Genomic DNA, 18,888 nt, shown 5'->3' with positions numbered 1-18,888 from the left:
TTAGGCTCCTCAGTTGGTGGATGTTGGCCACAATGACCAACAGAGGGGTAACTCTGCAGATAAACTTTCATGTCTGGAAGGTCAGTTCAAACTGTGCTGAACTCAATTAAAGAGTGCCAGCAATTAATTGTTTCCTGCTGGAGGCTCGGTGGCGCATGTGAAATACCTTGCAGATCCCAGGGCAGTGTTCGGTGGAAGGATGTTCACCTCACATAGCCTGGCCCCATACCACTGATCATGGCATTGAAGCAGTTTTAAGTATTCACATCAACACTAAGCTCTCTTGGTATCTCCTGGCTTCACTAGACTCACTCAATTCATTGTTGAGCAGATTTCAGGGGATGCATTCACCCTCATGCTGTGTTACCTCAGCACCAACGAATCCATACAACTCAAAAAGACTAAATTTCATGTAGATGTTCATCTGACAGTGCTTTAGCTAAGTACAAAGTAATGCAGAAAAAGCATAAGATCCTGTCTATGTTTAGCAGAAAGTTGGGGCTAGTTTTCTGTGATAAAACACAAAACTCTCACATTTCACAGTTGCTTCTTTACATTTCTATCTTGTTACCTGTTCACTCATGCTGTTAATCCCATCTGGCCCCAGCAAGGATATGGCTTGTTTAACCAGATCTGTTCGGCCACAGTTGAGCATCCGGAAACCCAGATCCTGCTTGAACTTTGCTTCAGTGGCAACTGCATCCAGTTTCCGAGATGCACAAAAACAGTCGTCGATTCTGTGGACATAAAAATAAACTCCTTCAGAGGACAATCAGAGGGCAGACTTTGCCCTATCTTTGAAGGATGTAGGTCATGCACACATTCATTCTCCTTTGACCTATATGTTCAAGGGAAGTGCTGAATGGGAAATGCTAATGGGAGCTAATGGAGATTGCCCTCGGTCTATCTTTCATGGGACAAGTTATACATTTTATAAAAAATCAGGCAAAAAAAGCAGTGTTCAATTGATTTTGTTTCCCTGTTTAAGCACTGCACAATACATTCTCACCACAAGTTTTCTCTCTGTATGGCAAGGTTATCTGGTCCCCCTGATCTCTGAAAAGTTTCAGTAACTTCAGTAAGCTTTGAACATGCATCAAAAGGATGTATAGTCATTGACGATACAACAAAGAGAAAATAATGTCACTCCAAAGACCTTCAAGGGTTTTAGCAGCCCAGCCCCAGAAACAGGGAAGCTTTTTTGGAGCAGAAAGTGTAAATCTCAGAATCCCAGTCTGGGTGAGGTTGGAGGGGACCTCTGGAGGTCATCTGGTTCAATCCCCCCTGCTCAAGAAGAGCCACCTGTAGATCAGGGCACCGTGTGATCAGGGAGAAGGCAATCTTGCCAGGTAAGCATGGCAAAATGCCACAAATCCTTGCTGGCTGTGTCTAACAGACGACATGTCATTCTTTTCAGGTCTTATTCAAAATATCTCCAAACCGTAAACTGCTCAAGACATCCATTTCAAACGGAGGAAGGGCTAGGAGTTATTTAACCAAGATGTTAATCTACAGTTCCAGAGAGAGATAGGCAATTCAAATCTGATGTTTATCCAACTTGGTTTCATCATATTAGAAGTCAGATTTGCTTTTATTTCATGCTGAGGAGTGTCTGGGGAAGAGGGTGGAGTCCAAATCCACAGTGATTTTTGGTATGAACTTGGATAAAGGACTTGAGAAAAAGACCACTTTTATTCTCCAAAAAATGCTAGGTCAGAAAATTAAGGGCTACTTATGAATGAAAAACAAAATAAAGATCAAAAGTTAAAAAGTCAAATATACATCAAATATTTGTTTTCTATTTCATATGCTAAAAATGCTGCAAACCAAAAGAAAAAGAAAAACAGCACATCATCATTTAAATTTCTTCTTCAAAGTGCTTTATCATAAAATATATAACACTGCTTAATATTTAACAGGAATGTGCAAGGAATATGCTGTTTATATAGAAGCAGTGGTATGTTGTTCTAGCTACCACTCTTCCTCTTTCAACAGAAGGAGGAAAGTGAAATGGAAAATACAAAGTATTTTGATCAAAGCTTCTACAGAACTTTGTATTGAAACTGGCATCTGAGCTCAAGCTTGCTCTCTGCTGTGCTGGGCCATGACTAGTCTGGAAGAAAACAGATATTTTGTTGATGTTCATTCTAACGTGCTCAGTTTGGGTTTTGATTGCTAAAAAGTTGATGTCTTAAGAATGCAAACAATGTATGCTTGAAGTATCATTACTCAGGGGAACAAGGACGACGCTTCATCACAACAGTATGCTGGAAGATTAATGCACAACACTTGGTCACAATAAATACACCATAACAGCAATAACAGATTCTGAACCAGTAATATGCCTACAACAGAGATAGAAGAAAGCAACACATAGCAAGGCTGGGTTTTCTGCAGTAGTTTCTGAGCGAATTTAAAGAAAAAAGCAAAACCAGCACAGATATGCAGGGCTGAGCTCAGTGACACAGATCCACGGGAGCAATTGCGGCTCAACACGTTCACACTGTATGGCACATTTCTGACACAAGAGCTACAGCAACATTTGGTACTTGCTATACCTCCATAGCATGAGATGCTAGGGATCATCTGTGCCCTCCTTTAACGTATGGCAAAGATAAAGCATGCTCAGAAGTTAGGCGGTGGGCGTTTTGGTGCACAGAGAGAGAGTCTGGACCTCCCAGCTGCAGCTGCCCATTTCCAGATGACTCTGGGCTGAGAACGAGGTGGTTCCTCAGCAAAGTGCAGCTATGGAAAGATCTAGACATCTTCCGAGGACTGCAGAGGTGTCTGCTACTATGAATCACTGCCTGTGTTAACTCACTGCTTCATCATTTGTACTGAGGTATATAACATACACTCTGAATAAAATGGGTCAAACTCAGTGCTGGCAGAAACAGGCAGAGCTTCACTGATGTCAGCCTGGCTCGGTGCATGTGAAATGATAGTTGATGATCTCCTCTTTTAAGAAAGCCAGATTTTGACCTGGGTTGCACACCCACACAAGGGAGGAAGGAGGAACAAGAACCTATCTCACCTATCCTGTACAGGCTGCCCAGATCTCTAGTCTGGCATGGGTTCAGAAAATACTTCTCCATAAGTAACTCCTGCATGAGTTGGCTCTGGTCCCCTAAAAGCATGTCAGTTTACCTGCCTACTAGCCAAGGGGACCCACTGATTACTGCTGATATTGGGTATCAGCAAATTAGTATTCCTCAATCAGCTCAGGGATAAGGGTCTTGGTCCAAGGGCTCCAGGATGCTACAGTTGTACAAACATTGCAAAAATAACAAGGATGCAGAAGAAAGCCTAGGCTGCACAGCTGCTAGGACACCAGCACTGATGAAATGTGATCTAGGCCAACTACTGCAAAGCAGGAAACCACAACTTAGTACCACTACTAGTGGCCCACTGCCATTTTATACCCCCAAAAGGGCCCATTGTGAGCGAGTTACAAACCCAATTTATGGGACATAAAAGAATACAGCAAATACAGCAAAAATTGACATAGATCATTGCTGGTACCTCCATTGTCACATGTTGAGTAATAAAACGCATAGTGATCAAACCAGGGAGTTTAATAAAACAAGAGCATGATGCAAGGGAAAGGAACGGAGGATGCTTCAGAAGAGAAAGCACAGCAATGTCTCAAAAAGCCAGAGAGATGAACAAGTTAAGAAAAAGATTTAACATGTACAGATAAAAAGCAGTGAAGAGACAGATCAAAAATTATCAGGAACTGGAAGTACAGAATAGGAGAACACAGCACCACTTTTAACACTGGAGAAAGCCAACTGGGAAGACAGTACAGCAGACAGACCAAGCAGTCGCACTTCAGAATGAAACCTGAAAAATCAAAAAAAACCCAAATCCTTCAAAAAACAACCCCAAACCACTGCAGCACTGCATTTGCTACAAAGTCTTCTTTCATACGATTAACTGCATAATGGTGACTCCAGCAGAAGCAGAGGGCCTCTACTCCATATTACACTGTACAAAAGGATGCTGCTCCATTATGGACACCATCCAGAATCACAAACATTAAATGACGTAAGATAAAAAAGGAGGAAGGGAATAGGCACCCAGGCTTGACTCACTCAAGACTTCTTAACTTTGGACTCCAACAAAAACACTGGCAAGCTACGAAGAGATGCAAAATGGATGGGAAGAAGCTTGAGAAATAGGTTGATGAGGAACAGTTAAGTCAGCTAAATATATAGGGTCACCTTTCAGAATTGTGAAACTGTGCCTCCAAAGCAAGGGAAGCCAGCATAAGCACAAACAGAGCTGGAAACCCCACCAGATGCACAGCCAGTTCATGGTCCTTTTGCCAAAAAGTCTTTCCAAATGCACAGGAGGCTGACACCAGCCCAACGATGGGATGTCCCGTCCAAGGCCACCTTGGTTTGTTGCCAGATTCTGCTGGCTGCCAGCGCTCACACAAGTCGACCTTCCCCCAAGACCTCACCCTGCAGAAAAGGTACTTTTTCATTGAAGGGGCAGGGAAGGCTGACTGGAGGAGCACAAGACCGTGGTGGGGGGCAATGCTCTTCTCCCCTTCCTTCTCCCTAGGTACAGCCTCAGGTTGACAAGACATCGCCACCCCAGATGCTGACTGCTTCAGATGAACGTTAAGGTCCCCCGGAGGTGACACAGTGTCAAAGGTAGGACTGACCAGCATCCTCTGAGAGGGTGACATCCTCTCTCAAAAGACTGAGCCCATTCTGGATGCCCCTATTTAGCAATCTGTGGGGCTGGGCAGGCTCCTTGGCACCATCACCGCTGTACACATGCTCCCACTCTCATAACTGAGACATGATATGCTTGAAGTAATAACACACACGGATCATAGTCCTCATGCTCAACAGCAAATCCACCCCTCTAAATCAGGGGTTCAGTCACACAGCCTGTAAACTCCCTAACTGGTACCCTCCTACCTTGAATCAAGCAAACAATTGCTTTTATAAGTAAAAGAAAAATCAGAAACAGGTGAAATCAAGAAGATTTTATATTTGTAGCAAAGCTGTGACCACATTTTTTAACTTAAAATGCAATACAGTTTTCTTGAAGTCTTCTTTTAATTCCTCATAGATATTGCTTCTACAGCAGTTTTCTCCAAGATCATTACAGTGTTTCCACTGCACATAATTAACTTTACTGTGGCTTTATATGGGGAATGCCATGGTAACATTAATTATTTGCAAATGGTCACTGTCAAATGCTGCATGGTGACCATGACACACTATCGTATTCTGAAATACTCAAATCTCTGAAGGGAGTCAAAGATAATCTTCTTCATTTATAATGGTCCTAGCAGTACAGCAAATTATTTTTATTTTTTCCCAAACTCACATTATGAAAACATAATGCAACACTTCTACAGCAATGCAATGGTTGTGGGGTTTTTTCTTTTCATTTTCACTCAGACTGGCTAAGATAAGAGTCTGTGCAGATCTTTAGTAAGTTACTCATGGATTGAATACATTTGGGAAAACGGATGATTCAAAGGCATCGTAACTGGTTGATACAGCAGCTCTCTTATTACATAGCTTTTTAATTATTTGTTCTTTGGGAGGGGATTATTGCTATAGTCAGTAGTGAACAAGAAAAAGCAATGCTCTGTAAATGTTATCAAAAAAGAAGTAGGAACACCTTAATCATGTTTTAAGCTCTATGTGCTGGCATAGCATGCTAATAGTTGAATTTTTAAAAAATGGAGTGCAGGCTGTGCTGAGGAGCAGGACAAATGTTCCCCTCCACTGAAACGAACAGATCACCATCCCAATAGCCAAACATCAAAACCTTGTTTTTCCACCCAGCACTCAATCACCAGCCCTTTCAATTAAAAGAATGATAATCTATTAACCAAGTCCATCTTTTTAGCTCTGTGGAGTTTATTCAGTCTGTCTCTGTCCTAAACATGGATGAAGTTTTGAGTCAGAAATTATAGTTCAGCTGGTTGGAAGTCTGGAAGGAGTCATATTTTAGCCAGCAACATACATGCATTTGCAATGCTGAATTTCTTGGGGTCAGGGATCACAGTTTTGATCTGGGTATGCGCAGCTCATAGCACAAAAGGGTCCTGTTCCTTGCCTGGGGCTCTTCAGTGAGACTACAGACACAAATGACAGTAGCAGGAGCGGCAGACGATTTGATTTAAATTTGTGAGCACTCTTTTTTCCAATGTGATACTTTAAAAGGGAATATAATACTGATATTAATAGGACTACAATATAAATACTGTATTGACACAATTATTTGCATTTTCAGTTTTGGAGTGAGAGAAACGTAAACACAAATATGTTGATCAAAGTGATGACGAGCACTACTTTTTTTAATGCAGACCTAAAATATCTCCATTTACTTTAACCAGGAGCCAAATTAAGACAAGAAAATAAAAATACTCCAGATACTTATTAGCCAGCTTCTTATTCTTGCCAAAGGCCTGAGAATAAATTGGTTATAGATACTGGAAAATACATGATAAAAGTGATGTGACTATCAAATCAAGACCCAAATCTATATTACAAAACACTCTTTATATTACAGACCCATGTATATAGGCCAGGAATCATGTTCAAAATTGAATCTGACTTCAGATTTTGAACAAGGCCAACATATCATAGGAAAATATGGCTACAGATTCACCCTTCATATAAATAGATAGCACACTTCTTCACCAATGAGTGGAAGATGATATGTTATCTGTACCCTGATATTCAGGAATGTGTATAGAGACAGAGCATATGAAACAGTAATGAACTTGCTCACAATGGGAAAAACCCTAGAAGGCTGGATCCTAAAGTCTGTAAGAAGACAAGTGTGTTCTGACTAAAGTTAATGAGAACATGAGGACATGGCCTCCCCTTCAATCATTTTTTCTTATTATTGTTGTCTTCAAGCAGCAGGTTGGCAGGAGAGGTTGAGATTCACCTCAGGAAACCCGTGCTCTACCTTTTAAGTAATACAATCTCCTTCATCCACTGTCACCATCTGCCCCAAGGGACTGCTGGATTTTGTCACGTAGCTTGTTTGCTACTGCTCGCTCGTTTGGCATTTTTGTGTCAAATTATGGCAATAGCCATGGCCGGTGTTAAAGGATTAGTGAAAATTTGTGGGAAGAAGGAGGACATTCAAAGAGCTAGACAAATATCAAGTGCCCCTACTTAAAAGTGGCCGCATCTAATTAAATAGCAGAATTTCTTAGCAGTTTTGTAATCTCTCTCCCTCTCCAGAAAGTCAGCCCCTTACCCAGTACATTTTAAGATAGCGAAGAGCAGTGGAAATATTTTTTGGCCTTCAAATCTCTATTTGTAAGTCTATTTATATTTTCATGCTCTAGTACAAGCACAGGATTTCCATAAATAAAACATTAAATGCAACTCTTCCTCTTTCACTTTCCAGTTAGAATTGCATATGTGTGGTATAGTATTAAGATGACACAGCAAATGGTATAGACTGCTCTGAAAAAACATCTTCCCTTTATGTTGTTGTATTTTTCACTTTACATAGTCTTAAGAAAACAGTCTAGAATGAGCCAAGGCTGTTCTCATGTTAAATAAGCTTCACTCTTGAGGTTGATAATGCTATTTTCCTAGAGAGCCTTCATTAAAAGGGATGGTCCCAGACATAAAAGCAGACTTAGGTATTCTCAGGCCAAGACTAATTGGAAATAACGACAGGTTTTCAAAGGCACTCACAACTGCATTTGCCCGGAGATGTTTCTGGATCAGAGCTGTGAAATGCAACTTGGATCCCTGGGTGAGGCTGCGACAGGGCAGCGGCTGCCAGACATATGGGACTGGAGGGTTAATAAACCCAGTCCTATGCTGCAGCAAGGCTTGGATCCACCTATACTTCCAGTTTGAACTTACTTACGACTTGTTAATATTCTCATATTCCTGTATCCGTGCTGCCCTCTAAATAGTGCATTTTTCCTTTTGTGGTGTTTACTCCTGATGTATTTCTGGAGAATAATCACATATTTCCTCAGCATCCACTTTGCTCAGCTGAATAAGCCCCTTTCTTCTAGTCTTCCTCCATGAGAACATTTTGTCGAAACTCAAACTACTCTAGCCCATTTCTCTCTACCCAGTCCAATGTGAATATTTTCTTGACCCAGACAGAGGATTTGCAATTCTGCATCACTTCCTACTATTTTCATGTACAGAGGCACCAATATTTCCCTCTTGCATTGGAAATATTTCTCCTGATGCAGCCTCAAAATGCATTTGCTTTTTTCATGGCTGAGGAAAAATCCACTTTTGTGGTTTACAATCTTTCTGAGATTAAATACTGCTCTACAGTCTACCACCACCTTTCCAAGACTCAGTTCCCAATACAGTATATATTATACTGCATATATAGTGTCTATGTTACAAATACACCGCAGTATGTATTTTTGTAATTAACTTCCATGTGTTTGCCTTCCATTTGTGGAAAGCTGCATTTCATCCTATTTCTTTTGTCCCAGCACTCAAGGTCATCTACTTTTTCCTGGATGATTTCCCAAACTTCCTCTGTGAGGACAATGCCTCTCAGCATCATGGCATCAGCAAATTTTAACTTCATGAGCACACTGCTAAGCTTTGTGCCAAAACCCTTTCTGAAAATTACAAAGCACCAGTTCTTAAGAGTGAGAGCTGAAGATCTCTGCTTGTAACCCCATCACAGCCAACCCAGATCTTGTCACTTCTCTTGAAGCCAGCCACTGCTCACTTTCCAATTCCTTTACTAACCCCCATCTTCTCTGTCTTAATAGCTCCCTGCATGGACTGCATCAAATCATTCACTCAAGTCCAAATAGATGAAATCTACTGAATTTCCTTGGGGTAGAAAATCAGTTATCTTATCAAAAAGCTATTAGATTAGTCTGGCAAGATCTATCTTTAGAAAATCTGTGTCACATTTTATCCCATTTTTCCCTCAACAACATGTCTTTAATCAGTCTTTGCTTGAAAAAACATTCGAAGGCCTCACACTAACAGCCTGGAATTTTCCTCAGATCGTTTTTCATCCTTTTCAAATGTTGGGCATTACTATTATTAGTCCTTAGAGTTATGGCACCATTCTGGGCTTTGTCAAAAGTATTTCCCTCTGACCCTCTGATTTTGTGAGGCAACTCTTTCTCATCACTGGGACAGATGTTATCTGGTCACCCCAATTTGAGTGCATTAAGCTGCATAATTTGCTCGCCTTTTGAATACTGTTTTTCCATTTTCATAACCTTGTTGCTATTATTTATTTTTCCTGTTCCCTCAGGATTTTCTTCCCGAAAACAGAGGCCAAGTATTCACTTAAGTTCTTGGGTGATGGCCTCTGTTGGCACTGATGCACACCTCTCACAGATGACTCCTCAAGGCCAGGACTTACGGATACCAATTTCACCTCTGCATCCCAGAACAGAAAAATGTGCATGACCATGGTGAGGAGCAGAGATAGGACCCAGACTCACAACCAGGCAGAGAAGAAGAGGGATATTTGCTGTGTTGACTATACATGAGCCCAGCTTCCTTGGAGAACCCAGCCATAGCTCCAAAACACTGCTGAAGTGTATGAGTAAGTGATTAAAGGGGATCAAATTATGGCTCTCCATCTGTGCAGAGGCACAAGCCCTATCACACCCACTCCTGCTCTCACCAGCTCTGCCTTGACTGGCAGCGATACTGCCACCTCCAACTAAATTTGACTGGAATGTAAGCAGAGGCTCTGACCGCATCAGTGGGCTCGGCATGCAAACTGTGCTGCCTAGCTCTGTCCTCCAGCATCCCCCCAACAACCAGGGACTGCAAAACAGGGACTGCGATGCTTCTCACGGGCAGCCTGGTGGTATCAGAGCCCAAGGGGTCTCCACAGGGGGATAGGGCAAGAAGACAGATCCCTGTGGGACTCCACTCATGAGGATCTTGACAGCAAAAATGCCATTTCCCATTGCTGCCCTTTGAGTACAGCTGCCAAAAAGGACTTCAGACCTCTTTACAGAATTGCCCTGGGCTCCTCCTGTGACAGCGTGGCACTTGCCTCCATTGTGCAGTTATGGTGGACAGTAATGAATGCCACAGGGAGCAATCTCATTTCTCCACCATACAAGAGAAAGAAGGGCTTTTCATCTATGCATCAGAAGAAGCCACTCCTCAAGATGACTAAACTCTGCTTCTCCTCCAAATCCCAGCCAGGAGCTTTGCAGCCTGCTGGGCAAGGGGAAAGGGGACTAATGAGCATGAGAGGGCTTCCAGACACCTTCATGGCTGCAGAGAAATGCCCAGCCTCATGGGCAACACTTCTGAAGGATCTTGGTGCCATGGGGACACATTTGGTGTTCCTCTTCATTCAGACACCACAAAGGTCCCTTGACATGGGCTAAGTCAGCAACCCTGCAGGGCATTCCTTCCCCAGCCAATCTGGGGATCAGATATCCAGCTGGGATGTTTTGGGTTCAGGAGCCAGAACTCCATCCTCAGACAGTGCAAGCTGGCATCTCCCAAAATGACTCCTCCTGCATCACTGGAAGTACCAGGAGTGGAGATGCCATCCACCTGATTCCCTTCAGCAGAGCCCAGATCCCTTCTCAGGGGTAGGGAGGCTGCTTGCCACCCCCATAAACACCCAGGATAATCAGCTTTCCCAGAAAAAACAGACAGGACAACTTGGAATCAAAGAGGTCTGAGGCAATGCTGAGGGTAGAAGAAAATACTTCAAATAACATATGGAAATGGCCCTTGGTAGAAGGGAGTTGTACTCACATCTCTGTGTGGATTTTTCTTCAATGTTTGCTGCTTCTGGATATCAGCATGAACACACACACACACACACACACACACACACACACACACACACGACTATATCCTCCTTTTAACCTCTGACTTGCCAGAAAATAGCCCTTATCCAGTCAGGTACAAAAGTGACCAAGCAACAGTCCTTCACATGACATTACCACCGGTCTCAGGTCAGTTTGTCCAGCTTCTTTACAACCTCCAGGGTTCCATGATACACTCCAACCAGAAATTAAGCCACTGACGCCAATAAAAAGCACAACAGATTCTCTGCTGAGCAATATGTGATACTCCTACCTTGCTCTGTTTCTCTGCCGTCAGTGTCCAGACCCCTGATGTAGTCATCCAGTAGCAATCCCGCCCCCCTCCCCGGGCCTAACACACTGGGGTTTCTTTGTTTCAAACAAATGTCCCAAAGAACAGGGGAAGGAAAGACATGCAAAGAGTTTCTTGTGTTTAGGGAGAGCAAGGGGAAAGGGACCCCTTGCACATGTGATGATGAGGAGCAGCCAAAACCAGTGGCATCTGTTTGCAGCCAGGCAGACCCAGTGCAGACTGAGAAGTGATGCTACCTTACTGGAAGAGAAAGGCAGGTAAACACAGTTTTTACCACTAATTTCTTTCTGGAAACATATTACCTTCAACCCTGATGCCTTCATTAATCAAAGGACTAGTGCAGGTAGCAGAGCACCCACCTTCACCAGATTTATGCCAGCAGAGAGCTACTTTGCACACAGTTCTCTACTGGCTACGTCCAGCTGCCCCAGGTGGCCCAAGAGGGCCTGGGTACAGGTGAGGTTTCATGTAAGTCTGGTCTCCCACTATGACAAAGAGTATTTTGGACACTCAGCACTCAATCTATCTGTGAAACCTACCTCCTTGCAAAAGGTGGAGACAGCCACCTGTCTAAAGCTTCCACTCCTGGGGAAAGGTGAACATTTATATCCCTGCTCATCTCCCAAGGCTGGGGAAAGGGAAGAAACTGTCTGGAATGCCTGCTGCTGTAAAATGAAAAAAGATCAGGAAGGATACAGGCAGCTCCTGCCTGATTCTAACTTCCCTCACTCCTCTATCCACAGCAAGAGCAGATCCTCTTTCAGGAGATGAAAACATTTCAAGAAATTAAGGCAACGGATTTTTTAAAAAAGGATCAGAAGAGGGGAGAAAGAGAGTAAGTACTGGAATGAAAGGCAGGAAGAAAGCAGAGACGATTTACAAAGCCACGTATCGGGAACCTCACTGCTGGAGTATGTGATTGTGCTGGGAAGTGTCACAGCAATCTGCTGAGAGACCTCCATCCTGTAGTTCAGATAAGAAACTGAACATTTGGTTTCTATCCACACTGATCCTGAACTTCATAGCCTTTGAGATCCTGCCAATCTCCCCCTCTCCCCATATGTGTTTTTTTCCACCATAGAAGCTGATTTTGTTTTATGCATCTGCAATGACAGGTTTTGAATCAACACCGTGGAAAGATGCAGTATCACATGGGACCCTGAGAACTTTTGGTGTCAGGCCTCTATATTTTAGAGACTAAGGAAGTCTACTAAGAAAAGCCTAGAAATTGAGCCAGTTTCAAGGTTCTACTTATTAAGCCATTTCTATAAAAGTCACAAAATATATCAAGCTAACTGCATTTTAAATCCTCCAGCTGTCATCCGTCACACAGCTTATTTCAATAGCCATCCCCTGCAAAGTTGTTGTATTTTTCCCCCCCTCCCAGTGTTCGCATTTATGAAATCGATGCTTGCTGAGGAGCTGATGGTTGGAAACACTCCCTCTCTAACAGGAAGGCATGAAAGGGTGGCACTTGACTTAGTGGAAATGAGAACGGCTGAGGGTCTGCACTGAATACAAATAAAAAATTACAAGATTTAAAATTAACATCCTGATGCCTCACATTATTCTTCAGAAAAACTCAGTCCTTCCTTTCATCTCAGAATTACAGGCAGCCAAGGTCTGATTTGCAGCTACGCAAAGAACCTGCTGCACCACACTGGCAGCAGGCACAGACCTTAAAATAAAAACTGAAGTACACGGACACTCATTTACAGACCTCTACCAGCACAGTAGAGTGAGATTGTCATTTTGGGACATCAGTGGGTGAATCAGGCCCCCGCAGTCAAAAAAGGGCACATCACAAACTCTGGTCTCTCTAAAATCCAGAATTTGTCTGAGGAATGATTTCTCTTTTCATTCCCACCCGATTAATCCCAGGCAGCACTCTTCAGGCTCATTCCCGCTTGCAAGACAAGCAAGGACAACAGCAATCACTTCTACTCTTTATGAAATGAACTCCTGATGGTAACTTTAAACTAAGTGCTCATTTGTTACTCATAACTAATAAATTCTTCTGCAGCATATACAACTCTCCCCAACTTCAAATGATTTTGAAACTCCTGGAAAACAGTCTAAAAGTTGATGGCATATATATATACACATACATATATATATGTGTGTGTGTGTGTGTGTGTGTATATATATATGAACACACACACGGAGAAAATACAGCTTTAACAATTGTATATTGTGGTTTTTTAATCCACAGATATTTAATTGTATCTACCTTAATTTTTATGACAGAGGATGTAGAGTAGAAACACTATTGCCTTATTTGTAATCCTACCTAAATACTGGCAGAAGTATTAAATTAATTGTGCCTTTTCAAAACCAAGTGCTAGGTCTTCAGAAAGTGCGTAGCACCTAGAAGTCCTGACATTTCAGAAGGGATGCAAAACGCTATGCTTCTAGAAATGAGGGCCAAGATGGTCACACCAAAGGGAAAACAATTACAGCCAAGACTTGAAATCTGAAACGCTCAAGATTTCGCTTTTGAAATTCAATATATTTCTTCGGTTAAATACTGAATAGCTGTGACTATAAAAAGCCTATGCAGATCTCAAAGTAAAGTATTACACTCTGGTGAAAGAGAATGTCAAGGCCACAGTCAACAGAAGGCAGCTGCTCTGATGCAGGTAGTCACAGCTAATCATACAGATGAAACCTGCTTTCTCTGTTGCAGGAAAGAATGCACCTATTGCTGTATGAAGAAGCAGACAGCTTAAAATTGGATTTTATGTACAGATTTGTGAAGCAATAGCAGTGAGTAATTTCTACGTTGGCAGATGCAGAATGTCTTTTCATATGAAAATCAAAACCAAATACATTCTTGACTCCAGAATAGTCCTAGATCATGCTTTTATACATGTACATACTAGTAAGGCAAAACAGACACTAAGAAAATATCCTGGCAATAAATACTTTAAGACTTCATTAGAAAACCAAAAGGTCACATTTGATACATGAAAAAGTCAAATTATCTAGGCTGACATTTATAACTAATTTGCACGGACATTAGCATGAAAAACACAATTTGACTGCAAGAGGTAGTCTTACCTATAAGTTTAAATGTGCCCTTTAAGCATTAATGCTGAAAACAAAGCAGTGAAAAATATCTGCAGCCCTGCCAATTACATTTCAGTATTTTATATCAAAGCAATGTGAAGCAGACAATTAGCAGATTTCAGCCCCTCATTAGCAAGCAGAACCTAATAGTAAGAGAAAAAACCACCACTATATGAGCTCTGATGAGCAAATTTCGGGCTCGATCCAGCTGTGAGATATTCAGGCACCCATTACCATGCAACCAGCTTATCCACGGATGTGAGCAAATACCAGGAGCCGATTTTGCAACGCACACAGCGACGAGCCCGAGCATCCATGCACCTCTCAAGGCAATAACAGAGCCCTCTGCCTGCCTGCTCGCTCACTGTCACCAGGAAAGAGAGACACATTTTGCACAAAGCAACCGATTTTTTTTTCATGGACTTACTTTAACTGTCGAGGTTCGCAGTCAACTCCCGGCAGTAGGAGCCTCGCTGCCTGCCGTACGTCATCGCTGTCCACCGAGAAACTGCGACGGTGCCCCGCGTGAGCCACGGCAACCCGTATCCACTCCATCAGGGGAGGCAGCACAATGAACGGCCTGGGAAAGCACACAGACATGAATGCTACAGTACACTAGCATCAAAATAACAGGTATACAGAGAAAGGGGGCAGGGGGATGTGTGTGTGCATGTATATATATGTGTGAAAATATATAGAGAGAAACAGAGAAGGAAAAGAGAAAAATGAAAGCATGGGAGAGCAAACTGGCTCAGCAAATTTCAAGCAGGTCTGAATCAAGATGTCTCACCCTGTCTCTGGAGCAGGGTTATTTGAAGAGTGAGATATATGAGCCATGCTCATTTCTGGGGCTCCTGTGAGGTCAGTGCACCCGCCTGGCAAGCCCTGCCTCCCCCTCATCCTTTGCACAGTGTATCCCGAAAAGAGGGCAGGAGCCTGGCACAGGACCACATCCTGCTATGGTTGACGTGCCAGGCTGGGTACACTCCCCAACCACACTGCAATAGGGACAGGGCAAAGAGAGGGGATCCTCCACCCAGGGGATGCCAGGGATGGAGAGGTGATGCCCCAAGGAGGTCTCCAGCATCTCCCATTGATGCACCTCATGCTCAGGGCTGAAAGCAGGGACCTTTGGAGCTGATCCCACTGTATTGTGGAGGTTATCTGTAAGCCGCAACAGAAACCAGACTGCTTCATTTTGCTTTTAGTGTTATCAAACCTCTACACCTTTGGGTACCATCTGTTCTGTCACTTAAGCAAAAATACACAAAACCGATCCCCAAACTGAATGGTGGGACCCTGGGCCACAGCTCTGACTTGAGCAAAGTGTGGACAATATCAGAGATATGGTCCTTCACTCTACAAGACCTGGATGGCCCCATGTCCTTGCAAGAGCTGCCCAAGCCTCAGATGAAGCATACAGTTTGCTCCAGCTACACTAGAAATTATTTGGGAACCAAGAGAGAAATGATGAACCTTAAATGAGAACCATATCTTCAAGTCCTAGTCTGGACACAAAAAATAATAAAATATCCTCAACTGAACACCTTGGAAAGTTGCTGCCTGTTAGATCAAGGTGGGATCTGTCCTCCTGTCCTCAAAAGGGTTTTGTGTCTGCTTCATGATCTAGCCGGGGTGTCCAAACTGGGTGTCTCCTCCACAGCTGTACACAGGAGACAAAGTCTATGTGGGGAAGGGATGAGGAAGGGTAGAAGAAATCTCTCTTTATAACAATATACTATAAAATTCTAAAAAATTTATCTGCATGTATAAATTCTAAAAAGTTTATATGTATATTTTTAATGTAAAATCATTAAAAAATAATAAATCTGTCCAAGAGCTACTTGAAAACTATGCCGAAAGTCCTGTGTTTAGACAGGACTGCTGAAAACTATTTAGACACAGTGAGACTGTTTCATCCCCACTGTAAAGTAAATACCATGGCTAAGGGATGCTAACAGAGGGCTATAATATTAACCAAAGGAAAAAAAAAAAGATATGACTTGTAAATGACTACTGTCTTCAAGGTCTGTCTGTAATTAACCTTCTCTTGCCTTCCTCTTCTGAATCTTCTTCTGCCTTTTTTCCTATGTGGGTCCCTTTCCCCTCCTCTCTAACCGTATATTCCCTTCATTTATTAGCTCAGTATATCACTCTAATACTGGAAATGTTCCTATGAGAGCAGCAGCATCCTCTACTTCTGCTCCCTTCCCTTCTGGGGGGGGGGGGGGGGGGGGGGCGAGAAAAAAAGGTAAAAGGTCTGGATTAGGTGCCCAGTAGGTAAATACTTTACATTTTAAATATATAGCACTACCTCAAAAGGATCTACCCTGAGAAAAAATATTTAAGAAGATGTTGATTCTGGAGTATCCTTCCCCTATTTATAGCCCATTTATTTCTCTTTTGAAGACTTGACTTTACATAGCTCTGATATTAATATTCTTGAGGAGGGATGAGATATCTCAAAAGCGCCAAAGGACAGAGAAACCCTGAGGCCACTAACTTTCCACAGGACGCTGGGTTCCCAAATCTCACAGGCGCTTAAATGAACAACCTCCTTTTGAAATATGACATCTTTGGCTGACTTACCACTTTCATCATTATTCTATTCAAACACATCAGCATTGCCTCAAGACTAGGCTGCATTTGTTTCCAAGGCTTTTTGCTCTCCCCAGACCTGCCGCAGCCACATAAGGAGGCAGATAAGGACAGAATTTCTTCTCCCACAGCTCCTGTGAAACGATTCCTGTAACCCAGCTCATTTGTCACAACGGTGGCAGCAGTCAGAGTAGAGAGAGGGGAGAAGCAGGGGTATATCTGTCCTGGAAGGTGACCTGCTTCCCAGATCACCTCTCACGTGTCCTCGGAGCAGAAGGGACCTGCTCTCACAGTGTTAAGTAGCTAGAGACAAGTGATCAGTGGGAGCTGTTTTCATCACTTGCTGAGCAAACAGTGGAAAGGGAGCTGCAAATCACACTGGAAGTGTAAACATGCATACAGTTACCCATGAAACTTGGGTGTTAGAGAAACAATTAAAGGGAAACAATTCTAGGCTATGGTTTGCATGAGTGAAGAAAGTCTGTATCAGAGAAATTAAGATTGGCTTGTACAGCGCATTCCTATAACATTTGCTGGGCAAACAGAAAAGCAGAGGGCTGTGGCTGAACAGGGGACTTGGGGGTTCACAAGCTTTCTCCTCCTCTTGTACAGGTCAGAAACTCACCCAGCACAATATCTGTCCCACCACAGTAAGGAGCAGGCCAAATAAAATTATTTACAGGAACTGTGATAACTGCACTATAAAATTGCGGGGTTTTTTTTTTTCTTTCCTGGTCTTGCAAACTTCAGCAGAGAAATAAAAATTAATGTGGCTGTTTGGTGCAATAAATCCCAAAAGGGAAGAGAATTGGTGTTATGTGGAAGCTGGAGGATTTTCTCTAAAGGCCAATTTCGGTCCCTACATGAGGATGTGAAGTTTGCTCACAATATATTACACTACTTTTTCCAGGGGGGGGGAAAAAATCATCACTGCATATCTGAGCATGTCAGGCCATTTATATTTTGAGAAAACAACCAAATATGGCTGAGCACAAGAGGTTAAAAATACCCTTCAAGAGTGTATGCACCATGTGAAGGGGATTTTTTTTTTAAATACCATTTGTGTGCCAAAGAGAAAAGAGGAACACAAAGTTATAGGGGTGTGACAACCAATAAGACAATGTGACATCAGTAAGAAATATTTCATTTTTCAAATGACACCAAATGAAAGCGGGTTAGGTGAATGCATCACTAGCATATACATTGATTTATCTCTGGTACAAAAGCAGGTAAGAACCAACAGGGTTTAGTACTTTTGTGTTCCAGAGCAAATATGTAGCAGGTAAGTCACCTAGCTATATGCTTTGGAAGTGTGTGTCTTAATTAAATTAACCTAACCATGGTCGGAACATGCTGGGCTTGACTCTGCCTGAAGGAAAGTCAGGAGCAGTCTGAGTGCTGCAGGAGCACCTTACTGGGGTGCAGGTCAATGAACGCTCTGACCTCCTCCAGCCCACCTTGGTACCCGTGCTCAACTTTAAGTGTGCTCCCGTTCTCTTTAATTCACTGCAGTTCAAAGTTAAACACGAGCTTAAGTAATGTTCCCCCCAGAAGGAGGTTTTCAGCACAGGCTCTTACTATCTAAGGGGAAAAACATGCCAGATCAGGATGCAGGGAGAGGTCTCTCTGAACAGACCAATCTCTAGCACATGGAAAAGAGCTGGGGGTGGGGGGTGGAGATGCTAGCAAAAGGCAGATCCCAAAGGGTTGGACTCTTCTGGGCACTGTCCCCCAGCTCCTTGGCAAGGGGACAGCCGAACCCTCTTGAAGCATGCCCTCTCCAGGTCCCTACTTGAACAGAAAAGGGAATTATGAGCACCCCACAAACCCTCCCATCCCCAGTTCCTCCCTTCATGCAACATTCCCTCCTGCTGCCCAGCACCCCTCTCACACCTATTTCAGGACAGCTCAGTGACCTATGAGCTCCTGTGCCTTGAAGACATCCGCAGGCAATACCAGCTGGCAACCCCCCCACAAAGGATGACTGAGAGGGACCAGTCCTCTCCCATCCCAGATACCATACATCCTTCTCAACATCGCCCTCACATGTGGCAAGCAGCCTCCCACACTTCTCCCTGCGCATCCTCCCCTCCAGAACGGGGCCAATGACCCCTCC

The 18,888-nt window shown here is 43.1% G+C and overlaps 1 protein-coding gene across 3 annotated transcripts in view; it reads right to left on the bottom strand.

Moving 5' to 3' along the window:
• BTBD11 (BTB domain containing 11) overlaps window positions 1–18,888 on the bottom strand; it is a 161,235-nt gene that overhangs the window by 38,567 nt on the left and 103,780 nt on the right. For all 3 annotated transcript variants that reach the window (XM_026840947.1, XM_026840948.1, XM_026840949.1), the window contains exons 4-5: window positions 14,602–14,754; window positions 572–737 (exon numbers count right to left, since the gene is read on the bottom strand). In XM_026840947.1, the coding sequence (XP_026696748.1) occupies window positions 572–737; window positions 14,602–14,754 (319 nt within the window). The remainder of the gene's footprint in view (window positions 1–571; window positions 738–14,601; window positions 14,755–18,888) is intronic.

The sequence above is a fragment of the Athene cunicularia genome (assembly GCF_003259725.1).
Source record: "Athene cunicularia isolate RWA chromosome 1 unlocalized genomic scaffold, athCun1 chr1_part2, whole genome shotgun sequence".
Lineage (NCBI taxonomy): Eukaryota > Metazoa > Chordata > Aves > Strigiformes > Strigidae > Athene > Athene cunicularia.
Note: the sequence above shows the minus strand (reverse complement) of the source record. Positions and strands in the feature narration are given on the sequence as shown.